Raw genomic sequence first — 19819 nt, forward strand, 5'->3', positions numbered from 1 at the left:
GAAAACTGGCATAGAAGACAGATGTGCGGACATTTCCCCTCGATGAGTCAAAAACATACCTGACTTGGACATAGTTCTTTGGAAAATATACACAATGAGTTTTTACAATGAATTGATCAAAGGCCTCCATGTAAAAATTCAGGATGTAACATTAGGCTCACAGCAGGAAGAGGTGAAATACAGTGAGTGGAAGACCAAATTGCTCAATGAAGAAATACTCCAGTGCTGAATACTTTGCTATGATCTGGTTCAGTGGGCCATAATAAGAAATGCACCAAGTTTCATCACTCTCCTGACCCACTCTCTCTCCACAGTTGTAACCTTGCTCGGCACAACCCAAACACTTCAAAATACAAGGCGAAAGAAAAAATGTCTGATACCAAAAAACTCTGTTGCCTTTTCGAGTTGTTTAAAGGGAGGTGTTTATAAGTAGAAATGAGCTTCAACATGTGACTAGAGCCTTCCTGCTCTGAAACGTACAGACCACTTTCACTTTAGCTCCAAGAGTCTTAAACTTGCCTTCTTTGTCCATAAATCGTGGCACTTGAAAAGCTTGTTAAAACCAGATGCCAGGAACCTGCCTGCATGACTGAATCAGAATCCAGAAGGGTGGTTCTGACATGCTGCCTGAGTTAAGAACACCACACAGGATGAGCCCCAAACCCAACTTTCAAAATAAAAGCATATGTATACATCTATGTAATTACTGCATTAACTTTAAATAACATGACTCACACACAAACTATGAGGAACAAGAGAACCAATTAGTATCAACCTCAAAATGCTATTCCTCACAAAATATCATATACCAAATTCTTAACTAGAAAATGGAACAGAAGAAATTTGCAAATATTAAAACTATGGTATTAAAGAATATCTAAATAGATAATACTTGTTAAAGTACAGATGTATTTATTTCATAATTGTATCACTCTAGAGACACAAAGTCTTTTTTAATTGGGTTTCTCTGCTACATAAGAAATGTCATTATTGGCTTTTTCCTGCTCTTTGAAAAAAAAATTGTTTTTAATTAAATGCTAAAATTATTGAACTGGACAGAAATCATACTAGCTGGCTACCCAGCCACCAAAAAAATGTTCATTTGAAAATATTCACCTACTAAACTTTACTCTCCTGCTTTATGCTTTGAGTTCAATGGCTGTGATAAACAGAACTGATTTTATTTATTTTTAAGAAATGGAGTTCTCAAAACCTCTATACGATTATACCACTCCAGACCTTAATCTTAGCTGCCAAATGAGCACACATAAACAATTCCCCTTTTTAACTAGGCCAGGACTACAGGCTTCTGACAGAGAAGCCCCAAGGACATAAATAAACCTCAGGTATTCGGTTGTTCAAAAGCACCAGTGCAAAGGCTACATGGAACCTGGAAACTGTCTGCCTCCCAAGGTTGACATGTGTAAATCTGGGTGCAGAGGCAGAAAAAGTGAATCTAAGCTGGATCTGGTAGATTTCTCAGTCCACAAGTTGAGAGTAAATATACATTAAAAACTCACACTGACTCACATTTCAAGTACTGAATTGAGTATATTTAATATCAAACAGTTCAGGCATGAAAAAATAAAAATGAAAATAATAACATAGTAAATACCTCTGCCTCCACACACAGCGTAAAGGGAAAAAACAAAACCCAGCTAATACATCTGAAGCCACCTGAGTATCCTTTTGCAATTAAATTTTAACTAATATTTACTATTGTTGAATGATCTTGCATGTTCCTTCGTTTCTAGGAAATTTATCATATCAGCACCTAGTTCAAACTTCTGGCCTCAAGTAAGTCAAAAAAATTGAGTTTTCCCTGCTGTCTATATAATTAATGTACTTCAAGTTCTTCGAACATTTTCAGCTGAAATTCACATTTTCCAATTATGAATGGATCACCTACAAAGATCTCACAACCATAGTAACAGGTCACGAGAAGTACAGAAAACAGAAAACTTTTCTATGACTGCACTGCTTCAGCAAATAACAACACAGAGAATACTTCATATTGCATTATAAGAATAGCTGCTTCCCTCTGTCAGAGATGAATTTCTGTCAGAGTTAGTGTCCCTCACCACAAATCCCCAGGGCTCATGGAAAAAAACAAACCCACTTAGAGAGCTCCCTTCAAAGCACAGGTATTCCAGCCAAGTAAAGCTTCAGGGAAAAAAAAGACTTTTTTTCACAGTCCCTTAAGCTCTTTAGAAAAACTCCTCACAGATATTTCTTTAAATAAAAGAGAAAGAAGTAGACTAGTGATTCCCTACTTACAACTTAACCACTGTCTTTCCTAAAGAAAGGCCTGTGCAGGATAATCAAATAAGGTAATCTCCCTCATAATTTGCATAAAAAATGACTCTTGTTAAGCAAATTTCCTGCAAATACAGCATCTTTTTTAGGAGGCTTGCTATAAATATAACCAGGTATAATATTCCATATTAAATAATTCATTTTGTTTTTATTTCACTAGCCTCTCTTTTCTTCCTTCCCCCTCCCTCCACCTCTACCAATTCTTTCAAACCCACAGATACCCATCTGGGCATCAGACCAGGACTGAAACTGTGCCAAATCTCAGTGCATCTGAAATCCAGTACCTTTTTTTTCACCAGCCAGTGAAAAGCCTTAAGCAGCAGAGGAAAAGAGAAAAGGGAATTCACGTCAGAAACAGATTATCAATTTTCTACCTTCTACCCAGAGGACTGCTTGTCCTCTGCTATGTTCCCCTTTGCTAACTCCTAACAGAGAATGAGGGATCAGAGCCAGCAGAGGCCCAGACAGGTTGTCTCCAACAATCAGCCCTCCTCTTGTAGGGCTATCATGCCACGTGGAGGCCTAGAGAAGCCCAGCTCTGGCACTTTCTAGCTCCATAGACTTTTTCATTGAATAAACATTCATTGCTCATCTACTATGAGCTGCGGCACCAGGCTTGGCACCAGGGATGTATTGGTCCCTACTCTTGTGGATTTAAATTACAGTGGGAAGCACATTAACAAACACACAAAACAAGAAAGTGCCAGACAGTGATAAGAACATACAGGGAACTTAAACATAACAATGAAGTCAAGAGTGACTGAGAAAGCTACTTCCTAAATCAGCAGGGAAGATCTCTCAGAGATGAAATTTAAGCCCACAACTAACTGACAAGAAGACGCCTGTCAGGTCAAGAAAGGAAGAAGAGAGATGTGCAAAGGCCCTGAGGTAGGCACAACTGGGCCTTTGGAGAAACAGAAGGAAGCCCAGTGGCCAATTACATCTGGGTGGCTCACATTTGTCATCTGTAAAATAGTGCTTAAGAGAATTAAACTCATAGCACCATATCTGTACACAGTGTGTGTTCAGTAAATATAAGTTGCTAGAATTATCACCATCATCATCACCAGCAAAATACCATCATTGGAGATGTTCAAGCAAAGGCTGGGTAACCACCTCACAGGCACAGCCAAGTTATATGGCCTCTAATGTTCCTTCAAGAATTAGATGCCAAGATTAGACAAGAAGAGAAAAGGTGAAGGAGAAAATCATGAAACTGTTACCCTGAGGCATCCTGCCCAAGATCTTCTACAGAACATACTGAACCACCCAACAATGTGGGGTTTACCTAATTCATTCAACAAATGGCCCTCTTCCATCTGAGAGACTTTGATTCAAACCCTCAAACTGTCAAGATTTGCTGACAGTCTTTAACCCTGAGGTTTACCCTTTCTATGGGCTCTGGGCTAACACTTACCACAGAAGCACTGAGAATAGAAGAGGAGGACTTAGTCTACATTACTAGCTTTGAAGAGTGTTAGCTATTGGAAGAATGCTCAACAGCATTAATCATCAGGAAAATGCAAATTAAGACCACCATGAGATATCGCCTCATGCCTCACCCACGAAATGTCTAGTTTCGAAAAGACAAGAAACAAGTGTTGGCAAGGATATGGAGAAAAGGGAACCCTTGCCCATGGTTGGTGAGAATGTATACTGGTAAAGTCACTGTAGGAAAAATGAGAAATAGAACTACCATTCGATCCAGGAATTCCACTTCTGGGTATTTACCCAAAGAAAGCAAAAACACTAATTCAAAAAGATAAATGCATCCCTATTTTTTACTGCAGCATTATTTACAGTATCCAAGCTACAGAAGCAACTCAGTGTCCACTGATAGATTAATGGATAAAGAAGAGGTCGTATATACATATAATGGAATATTACTCAGCCATAAAAAATAATGAAATCTAGCCATATACAACGCAAATGGATCTAGAGGGTATTAGGCTAAGTGAAATGTCAGACAGAGAAAGACAAACACCATGCAGTTCCACTTAAATGTGGCATCTGAAAAATAAAACAAATGAACAAACAAAAGCAGAAACAGACTCATAGACTCATAAATACAGAGAACAAGCTAGTGGCTGTCAGAAGGGATGGGTGTGGGAGGATAATCAAAATAGGTGAAGGCGATCGAGAAGTACAAACTCCCAGTTTAAAAAAAAAAAATAGCAGGATGTTCTTTGACTTCATATGCATCTCAAACCATTTTATTATTTTATGTTTAAAATGTTCCAAGCAGAAGTTTATGCATCACAAACTCCATTGGCAATATATTTTACTTAAAAAAAAATCTCTTCTTCTTGGCCTACTCTCTCAAAATATTTACTAACTTCTTAAGCTCTCTGAGGCCCACTAATTTGGGCTGTCAAAGATGCAGTCATTAATGTCAAACTTGACCTATGTGTCTTTAAACTAAGTTACTTTTACCCAACCCTTAATCATCGAAGGTCATATTCTTTCATGTTTGTTTCTAAAATCCATTCAAATGGAAGGCAAAGGTACAACAACCATAAAGAAATGTATGGCTTTTATATTCATGAAACTATTTCAACACCTACCCTTGATAACTTAATATCTGTATAGATGGTGGAAATGACTTTTTAAAAAACTTTAAACCTCACATAAAGCATAAAGCAAGTTAATATTGATTGATGGTAATATAAACAAGCCCAATAACTTAAAGTAAAATGCAAAAGTATTTTTACTATGTCAGGCTTTTTGACTGTCCAAACTCAAGGATTTGGGGAGAAAGGAGCAGAGAAGGATCTTCATAAACCAAGAGATTACATGTATCAATATACTCCCAGCATTAGTTTTTTTCCATTCCAATCTCTATCCCTTTCCCCCATACAATAATACCCCAAAAGGAAGAAACCTAGAAGAATCAATTAGAATAAAAATTTCCCTAAAAGAAAGCATTCCTTTAAAAAAATGAAAAGGCAACAAATACAGCATAGAACGTGTCCAAGGCAGATCTTTCAAAATATGAATTATATGATTCCTTTGACTTAATCTGAACTAAAAATCCCTTTTTGATACACAAATTTTAGAGTACCATGAAACCTGACCACTATATACTAGTATTTACCTTAAACAAACCAAAAAAGTCTCTTCCAGAAAGCAAGATTCAGACTAATAGGCCCTTTCAAGTCCAAATTTATCTCCTGGCTTTTGCAACATAACCCAGCCAAAAGAATGTGATTCGTATCTCAGCTATGCAAGAGCTAACTTTTCAAAGCATTTTGGAGTAGGTGCCACAAAAAAAAAAGTAGTAGTCATAGCCTTGGCATTAAAACACTCTAGGCATTTGAGTCTTTAAAAATGTAAGAACCAACTAATACGGGCTCATTAAAGAACTTCAAAATACACATATGTGCAAAAAGAGAAAAATAATAATCCCAAAATGCAAATAATGTTTCCTCATTAACTAATAACTAATTAATGTTTAGCAGTGTACACTCTGCTAAACTTTTTGGAAAAAATATATTTCACCTCAATGACTTCATAATGCACATATTTTTGATGTAACAATATCAAGAACATATTTCTATGTTCATTTATATACATACGTATACACATTTGTAACATTTTTATGAATGTATGATATTCTGCTTTATGGATACACCCTAATTTAGCTCCATTGAGATTCTATGTGATCTGTTCAGATGCCCTGCATTGAAGGAACCTGAAGTTGTTTGCTCATGATATCCTTTTTTGAATTATACCTTAGAATTTGTGCTCCTTTTAAAATACTCAGGGAAATTATGATTTAACCAATCCTCAATGTTACATTTGTATGGTGTTTCCAATTTTTTTCTATTACAAAAATACTGTGACCAGCTTCTAGCTTATATATTTCTATGTGTTCCCTAGGAAAAAATTCTAATAATAGAGTTACTGGGCCAACTGGTATGCACACATTGGAAATGTGATAATGTCTACCTAACTGTCCCACAACAGAGTATGAGAATTATCAGCTTTTTAAAATAATTTTTTATTTGAAAAACAGTTTGGAAGTTACACACATTCATCATATAAACACAGTATTTTTAATCTTCTATAATTACTTTTTAATGGACATGGCTAAAGGATGTAGTTACAAATATCAAAGGTCTTACTATAATGGAGGTTAACTCGGTAAGCTATTTAAAAATACACCTCTCCACAACTTATTGAGCATGACAAGCATGGATATGTTAAACTGACTCACTTACATTTTCCTTTTTGTTATATTTAACATATTTCTCAATATACACTCTATATTGTTGAAAGATTGATGATCCCTTCTATCTATATAGTACTTTATACTACTAAAACATTTCAAACAAAAGAAATTTTGGAGGAATGAAACATCCTCAAAGCACACTTTAAAACAGGATATTAAGCTGTATCCCCAAAGTATCCTCAGGCTACACAGCAGTAGTTACATGTTTAGAACTAAGACAGTAATAACCAAAACTTTTACCAATCAACCAACCCCAGAACCATGGCGGGAAATGAGACCCCTATTACTCTAGGGCCAATTTTCAGTACATGTTTTTGTAATTTCAAATAATTAAGAAATAGGCCCTTAACATAACATAACAATGGTTCACATAACAAAAACAGACTGTAAGTCCCTGTTTTGTTTAGCAAGTAACACTGGATGTAATTTTATACCTCAAAGTAACTCTCAAAGTTACTTAAGAATAGTGCTTACACCCGGGATGGAGTTCCATGTAATTTGCAAAGTTCAGAAAGGCCCTGCATGCTCTCCCATAAAAGCCTGTCTCAGAATCATATTTGAAGCTTCTTAAAAATAGAGCAATGTCTATTCAATAGGTTTGGAGTACAGAAAGTGCATGTGCATTTTTTAAAAACTCCCTAGTTGATTCATTTGCACAGCGTCTGTTGAAAAGCACTTGGTTATATGAAAAGATTAGGGGAGGAAGTGGTATCCTTAGATCTCCAATGTAAATGTTCACATGAAAATCACTACTCTCTCTTAGTCTAGTTCATTAAATTACCCAGGTGAAAATTGTCCCTTCAGAAGGTTCATGAGAAATTTCAGAAAGGGAAGCAAAGTAGGACACCTAATGGCCTAACCCCGGCCACCAAAAGGGACAGGGGTGAGGGTATAAGGTAGTGGAAGCAAAACTCGAGATGTTCCATCCTGCCACAGACCATAGTACTTCCTGCTTTGAGCATGTAATCTCTTCAACTTCATAAACGACGCCACAAGGAAAAAAATGCTTGGGTTTAATTTTGTGTTTAATACAGAATAGTCTTATGAATGAACAGCAGCCACCTACACGTAGCAATTTCCCCAAGCAATGCTAGTCAACATACAATGAGACCAAATTGGGTTGAGAAATGAAGACAGGACACTCAGACAGACACATACACACACACACACACACATACACACACACACACACACGCACATGCATGCACATGCGCATGCACACACAAAGACACCATAATGTAACAGTCATTTGTCAGAAGTATGCTTCTCAAAAGAAGTTTGTCTCACAAAAACAATACAAAACAAACCGGAAAACCTATGTCTTCCAAGTAGTTTATGGATAAAATGTCATTTTCTTAAGCTTCTATTACCTACCAGATCTTGACTTAATGATGTCACTGAACTCATTCTGCCCATCATCAGGCCTGGCCTCATGTTCTCCATGCTTGGCCATCTTTGCTGAGTTTCAGTATAATCCAAAGACTTTATTAAATCCTCTTTTAAGACTTTCTGTTTTCTGTAATGGTCCAGCTTGACATCAATACCTAAAAAGAAAAAGGATAGTATTGATCTGAAAAAATATATATGCATATATATAATTTTATATATATAGTCATATACAGTTACATATAGTAAACATTCAGCAAATACTTATTCAGTGCCTGCTATGTGTAAGGCACTGATCTGGGCAATGGGGATATGAATATAAAAAGAGACACAGCCTCTGCCATTCTGAAGTTAATAGACACTAAGCAGTTCCTGATATAATAATGAATTATTTCATTATAATACTGATATGCTACAAATGTACAAAGAGAGGCAGAAAGTAGTATGAGCACCCAGCAGAGGAATCTGACCTGCCCTAGACAATTAAAGAAGGCTCTCTTGAAGAAGTGACATTTGAACCAAGCCTTCAAGGATGAGAAGAATTTAGCCACAAAGAGAGGTGGGAAGAGAAAAAGGCCAGAGCCCCCCATGTGAAGTGGCAGGGAGAATCACGGAGCACTCAGGAAGCTGAGCAAAGGCCAGTGTGTTTGGAGCGAAGACAGGCGAGAGGAGAGAGATCTGTTGAACTAGGTGAGGTAGGTAGATAGGACCAGGGACAGGCCCTTAAAGACCAAGTCAGGGCTTTTGATTTTTTTCTAAAGACCAGTGGAGATCCCTTAGATGGTTTTTAGCCAGAATGTAACATGATCGGATTTATCTTCTTTAAAGATCTTTCTGGCTTTTAGGTGGACCAGAGTCACGTGAGGGGAGCCACGGAGAATATGCAGAATACAACAACTGTTCATTGACGAACATAGGCCATGGGTATGTGGGTATTTAATGGAAATTTCTTTTAATTACTCTGTGTGTTTGAAGATTTTTCATAGTAAAATGTCAGGTGAAAAAATTCCAAACCTTAACTCAGTGTTCAGACTTCAAAGGACCAATAAGGGGAATCAAGGTGCAATGGAAAATATACCACATCATCAAAACAGTATCCTTGCCAAAATCTTAGATGTGAGGCTTATCATGAGCAGACATATCTACACTGTGGCTAGTCCTCAAATTAAATCATCTGGGCTCTTTAAAATTGTCAATGTTCATGAAAAAAAAAAAACACTTGAGGGAAAGGTAACTTCAGAGATTAATGGAGACTAAACAGACATGACAGCCAAGTGTAAATCCTTGATTGAATTCAGAATTTTCTAAAATAAACGTTTTAGGGATGATACAAAAAAATCTGAATTTTGGCTGTATACTAGACAATATTATAGTATCAATATTAAAGTTCCTTTATATTGGCTAATGGTTTTGTCATTAGGCAAGGGATCTAAGTATATGCACATATATACACAGAGAGATGAAGCAAACAATGGAAAATGATAAACAAGGAATGTTGATAAAGAGCACATGAATGTGTGTTCTTCTATTCTATTCTTCTATTCTTTCTAGCGTAATATTATAGGCAGGAAAATGACTGTGGCCTAAACAAGGGTAGATGGTAAGAAATGGGTGGATATGTGGAATATGTCAGTGTTAAATAAAGAATGCCAGTAGGACTTGGGAACTGACTGGATATGGTTCAGGATACTAATGCACAAATGACTGCCCAATTCTGGCATGGGCCATTGAGTAGAGGGTGAGTCACTCACTAAGCAAGGGAACACTGGGGCCTAAGTAAGTCACTGGAGGAAGAAATGATGAATGTTGTTGGACTTGCTGAGTTATGTATCTGAGATATATACATGGAGATAACAAAAAGGCAGTTGGATATGCAGGTCTTATCTCAGAAATGGTCTGGATTAAATATAAATCTCAATCCTTATATGTTATATCCATTGATATATATTTTATTCTAGAAGGTACACCATTTGAATTGTGCTGAGTACAGATATCACTAGAAAAATATTGTTAATCTTTGTTAATTAATTAGCCAAAAGCATCTTTAGAATTTAAAAATCAAGGATTTAATCCTGCAGAAACCCTTTTAAGGTCAAGAATTAGAGTACCCTAATACTTCCTGGAACACACTGCCCCACCAACCTAGACAGAGTCAGAATTCCATTTTAATTCAGCAGCTTGGCTTTATTTTAACAGTCCCTTATGTCCATTGGTATATGGACCCTACACATCAATTAAATAAATAAATCACTTAATTGGGAATATAATAGCCAACACATCCAAATATCAATCAGCAAATAATGGACATTAACTCACATATTACAACAGATAATCAGAACCAGAGCTGACTGCTAGCTGTACGTAAGTCAACTGAATTTTTTAATTCAAAGACATACCACATGGCATTATTATTTTATAGTATATTTTAATTTGTATGTTTAGTATTTTTATATTATGTTTATGACATATAAAATTCAAGGGAATACCATATTATATTTTATAATACTATAAATATATATATAATATATAATTAGTATATTTTTTCCTGACCACTCAGGAAAAGGGTATGCTCTAATAAGAAAGAGGTCAAAGTTAACTTCAAGGAAAGTTTTAAGTGTTAAAGAATTTGAAGCAGATGAAAACTGTGGTAGATTGCTAAAGTTTTAGGAATAATTTCCTCTCTGATAGGGAAGAATATGGGTTGCATCATCAGTCTGCCAAGTTTTATAAGTATAAAAATCTTTTGTCTTTTTTTGTATTGCTGTACTACTGTTCAGACTTTAGGCATTATTATGTGATGAAGTTCCTCTTTGGTAGTTCATTCCTGTAAAAGATTTGCTGAATTCATGAGTGTATTTTACTATATTTAAGAACCTAAAACTTAGTTCAGAAGAATACATATAAAATTGTATTAGGGAAAATCAGGTTTGCCTAACAAAAATTCTCTTTATTGGAAAGCAACTCTTCCTTTGAGAGGCAGCGCTGGTGCACTTCTTCATGGCTGGTCTTAACCAAGGGTCTTTACTTCAATGCTTCCCAAAAACTCTTCCCACTCCATAAAAAAAGAAGAGTAAGCTGTTTTCGCCAGACTTTCTTTCATTTGCACATTAATATTTTTTCACTATAATATTTTCTTTTGCCATTTTCAAGAAAATGTCTCAAATTTTCTCTTCTTGATAATCAAAATCTCTTAGATGGTACAAAAATACACTATTACGGGGAATCAGAGGATAGAGGGAGAATCACAGAAGACCACTTAAACATTGGTAGCCACCGACTGACACTTGTTGCACAGACCTGCAGAGCACTCCAGGTGAAAAAAACGTGGCAGAAAGAGACCTCCTTCTCAATCACTTACTGCTGCAGCGATTTATAATTGGTTGTCGGGAGACAGAATCCAAGTCTCATCACTAACAATGTGCCTAGGTGTGACCCTCCACTTACATATCTATGAAATGGAAGGAAGGCCATACAAAGTTAATGAGAAATTGAGTGTAAATGAATGGGAGACCACCTTATAAGCTTTCAGTACTCTACAATGTAATTTATTGTTACCACTGCTCAAGGATTCTGTTGCCCCCACAAAGACGTTTTGCAAAGTTTAGCCAGATGCTTCTCATTGACACCAATACAATCAACTCTACATTCACCAATTCTTTCTTCGTAACACTTCTGGCTGTCATACGGAGCGGAAGTCGTGAGCGTGTGGCAATAAAACAGTCCGGGGGTGCGAGGGGGTTGCCTTAAAGATAAAGCCAATGAAAGCCACTGTTTTAATTTTAAAATAATTCGGGAATCAGACAATGTAAGAATACAAATAGGTTCAACAATGTGCAGTTATGATAGGAAATGCGGTATAGGTCCGCGGGCAGCAGCTATCTAGTCATTTACACTAGGAACCAAAACCTAGGAATGCTAGCGAGAGTGGGAAGAGAAGGCAAGGGAAGAGAAAGGAGCAAGAATTTGCCGCTCTGCTTGAAACACAGTAAAAGCCACCGCCCAGTGCCAAGAACTGCCATTCACTCTCTGAAACGCTCCAAGGGAAGGTTAATACTACAGTGATTAATACTGTTTACAGGAGCAATAAATTTTAAGTAAACACCCGAAGGACAGTTAAAGAGCTGTCTCATCGGTCCCATAAATGCGGACCGACGGGGCGGGGAATGACTCCGCGTAAACCTTGGCCCTGGCCGCCTGGTACTCTGGAGGCTGACGCACCACGAGCTTCGCATTCCTCCAAGTCTCGCCTGACCTGCAGCGCTATCCGCAGGCGGCGTGCCCCACGCCCATCAGCACCCAGCCGGGAAGGGCCAACCGCACTTCCTGGGGCGTGCAAGTTACAACGGGATGGACGTGGCTACTGCCGCCGGTCCCGAGGCCGCAAGCTCCGGCCCCGACCCGCGGAATCGGGGCTCCTCTGACCTCGGTTGCGCTCCAGCCGCGGCAACCGGTGCACCGACCCGCCCAAGCTCGGCGTGGGGAACTGACCCGTGGCCCTGGTGACCCGAGGCTTGGAGAGAAGAGGCTCTCTCCGAGACATCCCACAGAGCGGAGCCGTTCGACCTGGGGCTCCCCAGTTCAATGTCAAACAAAGTGCAGGTCCCTGGGCTCTTGAAGGTCGGGCACATTTTCTCCTTCCCTTCAAACAACCCTAGAACGAGTCCCTTTCGAACTCCGGGACTTGGAGGAAAAAAATCTCTTTTAACAGCGTGCCCTCTAAAGTTGCACAACCTAAAATTAGTCCTTCGCTGGTTTCTAAGTGGCCTTGGGCAACCAGAGCCTCGGACCCGGGGCCAACGGGAAACAAGAATTACCTTACCAGTTGCAGCAAGAGATGTCAAGAACCTGGAAAACCAGAAGAGGTGCCCATGCGGGACTACGCACGGACTGGCGGCTCTCCTCCAGAGCCCCACCCTCGGGAGCAGGCACGGGCCCAGAGGTCGAGCACGTTTCCTGCTCGGCTGACGGCTGGGGGCCGCTCCCCCGCCCGCCTACTACACAGCCACCTTCTTCTCACCCTCTTCTTGCAGACACCTCGGGGCCCCGCCTTCCCGGGGCGGGGGGTGTGTGTGACAGGCCCTCCTAGGAGGCCCCGTCCCCTCCGGGACCACTGACCCGGCGCCCCTCGCCCACGAGGCTCGGACGCGCGACCGTCTCACCCGGAGCGGAGGAGGGCTGGGGGAGCCAGCACAGATCCAATCGGAGTTTGGGTCTTTCGCTACTACACTGATTCCGAGGACCTCCTGGCTCGATTTCCCTCCACGTTTCTGGCACTCTCTCCCCCGCCTGGGGGAGCAGAACTCACGTTCCGAGGAAAGTGCACGCAAAAGTTGGTTACATCTCAGACTCAGCCCGCAGAAGGGGCTCGGGACGCCGATCCCGAGCGTAGGAGCCGCAGGGAAGTCCATCCTCCCCGAAGCCCACGCCCCATTCCCCGGGCCGTGGTCCCCTTCCCCAGCCCGAGGCTTCAGGCACGCAGGGGCTTACCTGCTCCGGTGGCCCGCGGCCCGGACCGGTCGAGGGCCCCTCTGAATGTGCTGGGTCGCAGTAATCGCGGAGGTGTGCGAGCGTGAGTTCTGTGGTGCGACGTTTTTTAAAAATGCAGCGTGGAGAACCAGACAAGGTTCGAAAGAAAAATTAAAATTTTGACACCGACTGAAAACGCCCCTGACTTGTGCAATCTTCCTGCCCCGTAGTTCCGCCAAAAACAAAAACAAACCCGTCCAAGTGCAAAGCTGGAACGGGCGCGCGGGCACCAAGTTTGCCAAACACTAGGGAGTTTTCCGCCTGCAGAAATGACCCACCAGAAGGGAGGCACCTCTCCCCGAGATTCCCCAATCGGCTTCGGCAGCCGGAGGCTCCTCCTTGGCCCTCGGCGGGAGAAAGCCCGCGGCAGGCTGCGGCCGCCCGCTCCCCTCCTCCGAGGAAAGGCGACTCCACAACTTTGTGCGCGAGCGGCTGGCGGCCCCGGCCCCGGCCCCTCCTCCTCCCCGCCACCGGCCGGCCCCTTTGTTGGAGAGGAGCGCCGGGGGCGGAGGACGGAGGGTGGGGCGCCGGACCGGCTGGGGGCGCGCTGCTGCCCCCTTGGTACGCGCCCGCGCCGGCACCTCAGGTTCGCCTGCCCGCGAGGGAGGCGGCCCAGCAGGTCCCGGCCGCCGGCCGGCGCCGCTCCAGCGCCAGCGCCTCTCGGCTCTCCCGCCCCGCGCCGCCCGCCCCGCAACTTTGTTCGGGGAAAGCAGCCCTTCTCGGCTACGGGTCCGGCCCCGGCCCGGCCCAGGCGGCCACCGCGGGCTGGACTCCGGGAACGTGGCGCCCCGGGTCACCTGACCGCGCGCCCCGTCAATCAGCTCCCTCCCTGAGTGTCCTCCCCGCCCGCAGCAGCGGGCCCGGCGCTCATCTGGCCTGGGGCTGCGCGCCCGGCGCGGTTCGCGGAGCTGACCGTGCGTGCCGGGAGTCCGGAGCCGGAATGGGCGCCTCGCGCAAACACAGTCCCCTTTATTCCCATTACCCGAAAATGTTAGTCACGCCCCCACCCTGGGCAACCCGGGCAGTTCAGGTGATTCTTCCTCCTTAAAGATAAATCTCCATTTGCCTCTCCACTCACCCCATCTGCGTTTGCTGATACTTTGGTCCTAGTTCCAAGAATACGTTTATTTTAAATAGTCTTGATTAATGTCGTTTTTAATATTAGTATAAACCTGAAATTCCGTTTTATATTCGTTCATACCTACAGTGTTTGCGCTGACGTTATTTTTCCATTTTTCCAGCATAGACACACGAACATCTGTGTAAAGCCTGCCTCAAGGCTGAGGGGTTGGTCAAAAAATGTCTAGGAAGAAGTGAGTTTGTGCCACATGTGCATTTTTTGATTTACATATTCCATTCCCCCACGTGTTTCTGTGATACTTTTACATGATCATCTTGCTTGGGGAGGGGAAAGAAGAAACAGCAACCTAAATTTCCTAGTTGGTATAAACAATAAGGAAAGACTAATTGATAAGCGAGCTCTGGCTTACTGCTGGTTTAATATTTGAAATAACGAGTCAATGAAAATAAACCCCTAGGGGCCTTAAACGAATTTTTAAGAAAGAATTCACTAGCCTTTTATTAGTTATAAAATGAAAGGCTCCCCTGTCCTAAATGCTATGGAGAGGGTATGAGGTCCTGAAAGGCAGTGTTCTTAGAAAGCCTCTAACTTAGCTTCCTTCCTTGAGGGGGTTTTCCTCATATCCCCAAATAAAATCCAGAGGATAAACCTAAAGTGGATATTTATTCATTCACTTTCATTCCTGTGTTCATTTAACAAATGCCAATTTAGGACTCGCCAGTCCCCTGGCACCGTGAATGATACAAAGATAAATCTGATAGAGATCTTGCCTTAAAGAACTTCAAATTTAGTAAGTGACATAAGACATGTAAACTAGTAAAGATAGGCAAGATCAGTGAAAAGTGCCCCAAGAAAAGGACAGATCAATTATATAATGAGTCTGGCTGTATCAAGGGAGACTGAGACTTCTTTTAACTGATAATTCTACAGGCCCTAAAGGCTGCTATCATTCATGGTATCCTGGTTGAGTTTATGGAAACTCAGATTTCCTCCTTTTAAGTAAAACCACATCAGAGTGTTTGAGAATTTCATTACCTAAAATTGTGTGGGTAAGAAGCACTTTATAAATTGCAAAGTGCTACACAAATATTGTTTTACTCAAAACTTGTGAAAAAGTATTTTGGGAACCTGGAATTTCTGAGTTGTTAAGCCCTGAAGGGATGTTTAAATAAGCTTCCCCAAAGGCCATAAGAAAAGGCTCTTAAGGGACAGCAGAAACCATTTGTATGGGAGTGACCCACACCCCAGCCACAGTGGCTTATGATCCTGGGGACCTGTGCCTTGTTTTTAGCCCTTCTATCCTCATGCAGAAACTGATATTCTCATAGGCCCTGGGAGAGAGAGAACAACTTCCTGTTGATGGGGACTGAGAGGTCCCAAGCTAGATTTGCTCCCTGTTTCCATTGTAAGTGGGGAAACCACATTTGTGGGAGATTTTGACCCCAGAGGGCTACGCTTCCATAAAGCAGACAGTGTGATCTCCCCTGGAAACCTGAGAATTGAGTTTAGGGAAAAGTGGAGACAGACTACCAGGAGATGGGTAGCAGGTAGTACATCTGCGACCCACAGTCCAGCTGCAGACCATGCAGCAGAGACATCAGCCTGTAATGATGGTATTCGGTGGGGTTTTGTCTCCCCATCCCAGAGACCAATGTAAAGCATTCAGAGAAAGTGATCAGAATATGGCCCTGGGTCTACCATGAACTCAAACTCTGAATTCCCCCCACAGTCACCATAGAACAGTGAAAATTCAAAAAAGTTGAACTGATGACACAGAGATAAAGCCCTTAATATATGGGAGAAAATATGAATGGTGCATATGTAGATTCATACAAAAAGATATATACATGTGTGTGTGCATATATATAGATACATATATATATATATAATGTAGAGAAAACTATCTTACTAAAGTTTGTGCAAGAATATATCAATGCAGTTTCTTTTCAAACAATAGAAGCATGAGGAAGTACACAATGTATAAAAAGTAAGTCACTCCTAGCCCAGATATAAACCCAAGCATGTATGGTCAATTAATGTACAATAAAGGAGCCATGGATATACAATGGAGAAATGACAGCCTCTTCAACAGCTGGTATTGGCAAAACTGGACAGCTACATGTAAGAGAATGAAATTAGATTATTGCCTAACCCCATACACAAAAGTAAACTCAAAATGGATCAAAGACCTGAACGTAAGTCATGAAACCATAAAACTCTTAGAAAAAAATATAGGCAAAAATCTCCTGGACATAAACATGAGCAACTTCTTCATGAACACATCTCTCCAGGCAAGGGAAACAAAAGCAAAAATGAACAAGTGGGACTATATCAAACTAAAAAGCTTCTGTACAGCAAAGGATACCATCAGTAGAACAAAAAGACATTCTATAGTATGGGAGAATATATTTATAAATGACATATCTGATAAGGGGTTGACATCTAAATTATATAAAGAGCTCACACACTTCAACAAACAAAAAGCAAATTAGCCAATTAAAAAATGGGCAAAGGAGCTGAAAAGACACTTCTCCAAAGAAGAAATTTTAATGGCCAAGAGGCACATGAAAAGGTGCTCCACATTGTGAATCATCAGAGAAATGTAAATGAAAACCACAATGAGATATTACCTCACACCAGTTAGGATGGCCAACATGCAAAAGGCAAACAACAATAAATGTTGACAAGGATGTGGAGAAAGTGGGAATGTAAACTAGTTCAACCATTGTGGAAAGCAGTATGGAGGATCCTCAAAAAACTAAAAATAGAAATAGCATTTGACCCAGAAATTCCACTCCTAGGAATTTACCCTAAGAATGCAGAAGCCCAGTTTGAAAAAGACATATGCACCCTTATGTTTATCACAGCACTATTTACAATAGCCAAGAAATGGAAGCAACCTAAGTGTCCATCAGTAGATGAACAGATCAAGAAGAGGTGGTACATAGACACAATGGAATATTATTCAGCCATAAGAAGAAAACAAATCCTACCATTTGCAACAACATGGATGGAGCTAGAGGGTATTATGCTCAGTGAAATAAGCCAGGTGGAGAAAGACAAGTATCAAATGATTTCACTCATCTGTGGAGTATAAGAACAAAGGAAAAACTGAAGGAATAAAACAGTAGCAGACTCACAGAACCCAAGAATGGACTAACAGTTATCAAAGGGAAAGGAACTGGGGAGGATGGGTGGGAAGGGATGGATAAGGGGGAAAATGGGATTTATGATTAGTGCACATAATGTAGTGGGGGTGGGGGGGCATGGGAAAGGTAGTATTTACAGAGAAGACAAGTAATGATTCTATAGCATCTTACTATGCTGATGGACAGTGACTGTAATGGGGTATGTGAGGGGGGGGACTTGATAATAGGGGGAGTCTAGTAACCATAATGTTGTTCAAGTAATTGTGCATTAATGATACCAAAACAAAAATAAAAATAAAAGTATATATATCTATAAAAAAATAACAAAGCACTCCTTCAGCTTCTCCCTTGGTGTTGACTATGAATAAAGCCCCCCACGGAAGCATTTAAAAGAGTGACAAAGGTTAGGGAATTTACCTTTTCTTATCTTACTGTGCAAGTTGATATATAAAAGAATGATAGAACAAAAAAAAGGGCAGATTAAGGGAAGCCCCAAAATGAAAGAAGAGCGAGGAGATCTTGAAGGGTAAACTTCAGGTCAAGTGGCTTATATACAATAGATACTAGAATATTTGCCAAATGTTGTAGCTGAATTCTTCAGTTAAATATCTAATACTAATACTGTGCAAGTTGATATATAAACTAATTTGTGATACAATTAAGGAACTAAATAACAATAACTCATGAAACTTTCAGAAAATAATAATAATAATAATTCATGAAACTTCCAGAGAATAATTAGCACAAAGGCAGAGTTTCTCATAATGTAGTGAGCTTAAGAATCCCTTAAAAAGCGAGTATATTTTTCCAGGTTACCCACCAGCTGGGTCTGGCAAAGCCCAGGAAGCTGCTGTTTTAACAAATAACCCATGAGCTTAGCGTTAGTTCAGGATGGCTGGGGAACTGCATGCTAACCAACTATTTCCTAGGAAACTGGCCTCCCCTATGTCCTACAAGGAAAAAAAATCCACACTGGATGGCTGGATGGATCACAATTTTGAAATCCACACATATATATATATACAGTGAGCTGTACCTCTTTGAATTCAAGGGTTTCACTGGGTGGTGGTCAGCACCCAATGCGGCCTGCATGGTGGTGCCAAGCCTGGCCCTGGCCTGACCAAATGCTCTGGAAGGAAAGGCTGCTGGCGGGAGGACAGGGAGGAGAGGACTGTTGAGGGGAGGGGAGCTGAAATGCAGGGTCCACAGAAGCCAAGGACAAAATAAAAGGCCTAAATTGTTGGGAGAAAAGAATGATAGAACAAAAAAAAAGGGCAGATTAACGGAAGCCCCAAAATGAAAGAAGAGCGAGGAGATCGTGGAGGGTAAACCCAGACCAGCCACCTCAGTGTGCCTGCCCACCGAGACCCAGAAAACCTTCTTGACTAAAACAGTGCCTTTTTTACTTTTACCTGATTTCATTTACTTAGCATAATTTTGGAATGTTGATACTGGAAGAGATTTTTACAGAGTCCTTCAACCGTCTAATTTTGTGGCTAAAGAAACAAATGAAAGGTGCAAAACTGGCTAGTGAGTAAAATAAAACAATCTATTGGGGGGAAAATGTCCAAATCACTAAGAAGTGAAAAGAGAGCATTCCTATGTTATATAAGTTCATTGCTAACCTGAAGAAAAGAAAAGGAAGGAGATAGAAGATAGGGTAACTGAAAGAGAACAAGGCTGGGTTTAAGTGTCCTAAGTACTAATTATTATATTGGGAGTTATTAGCTGTACGAGCTTGAGGAACTTAACCTTTAGCTTCCCATTTGTGAAATAGAAACAAAGACCTTCCTCAAATGTCATTGTTGAGCTTCAAATGACTTACTTATAAAGCATTTATCACAGTGTCTGGTACTCTTTTACTTTATTGTTTTCCTCCCTCTTTCTCTTAAGAGGATTTGCTGCAATTTTGTTGTCATCTTCGTTCATTATTTTATTGAAAACATTTCTGGTGCTCCTAAGGGGCTGGGTATGCAAAATGCACGGAAGCCCCAGTGACTGTGTGAAAGCTCCTGTTTGGTCAGAGAGACAACACATAAATAGACAATTACAAGTTAATATGGGTACACCAGTACAGCCAAGATGAAACGTGAGCCAGGAGAGGGACACGAAACCCAATAGGACAGGGAC

General features: G+C 40.9%; 1 protein-coding gene across 3 annotated transcripts in view; it reads right to left on the reverse strand.

The window, feature by feature from the left end:
* UTRN (utrophin) overlaps positions 1-13818 on the reverse strand; it is a 483718-nt gene extending 469900 nt beyond the window's left edge. Inside the window, exons 1-2 of one of the 3 annotated variants that reach the window (XM_057489131.1) lie at positions 13421-13818; positions 7922-8091 (exon numbers count right to left, since the gene is read on the reverse strand). In XM_057489131.1, coding sequence (XP_057345114.1) covers positions 7922-8000 — 79 coding nt within the window. In that variant the 5' untranslated portion in view covers positions 8001-8091; positions 13421-13818. Of the gene's footprint in view, positions 1-7921; positions 8092-12752; positions 13034-13092; positions 13344-13420 lie in introns of those variants that run through there. The other 2 variants (XM_057489133.1, XM_057489132.1) reach the window with 2 other exon arrangements.
* Positions 13819-19819: the final 6001 nt, after the last annotated feature.

This window comes from Manis pentadactyla, chromosome 12 (genome assembly GCF_030020395.1).
Source record: "Manis pentadactyla isolate mManPen7 chromosome 12, mManPen7.hap1, whole genome shotgun sequence".
Taxonomy (NCBI): domain Eukaryota; kingdom Metazoa; phylum Chordata; class Mammalia; order Pholidota; family Manidae; genus Manis; species Manis pentadactyla.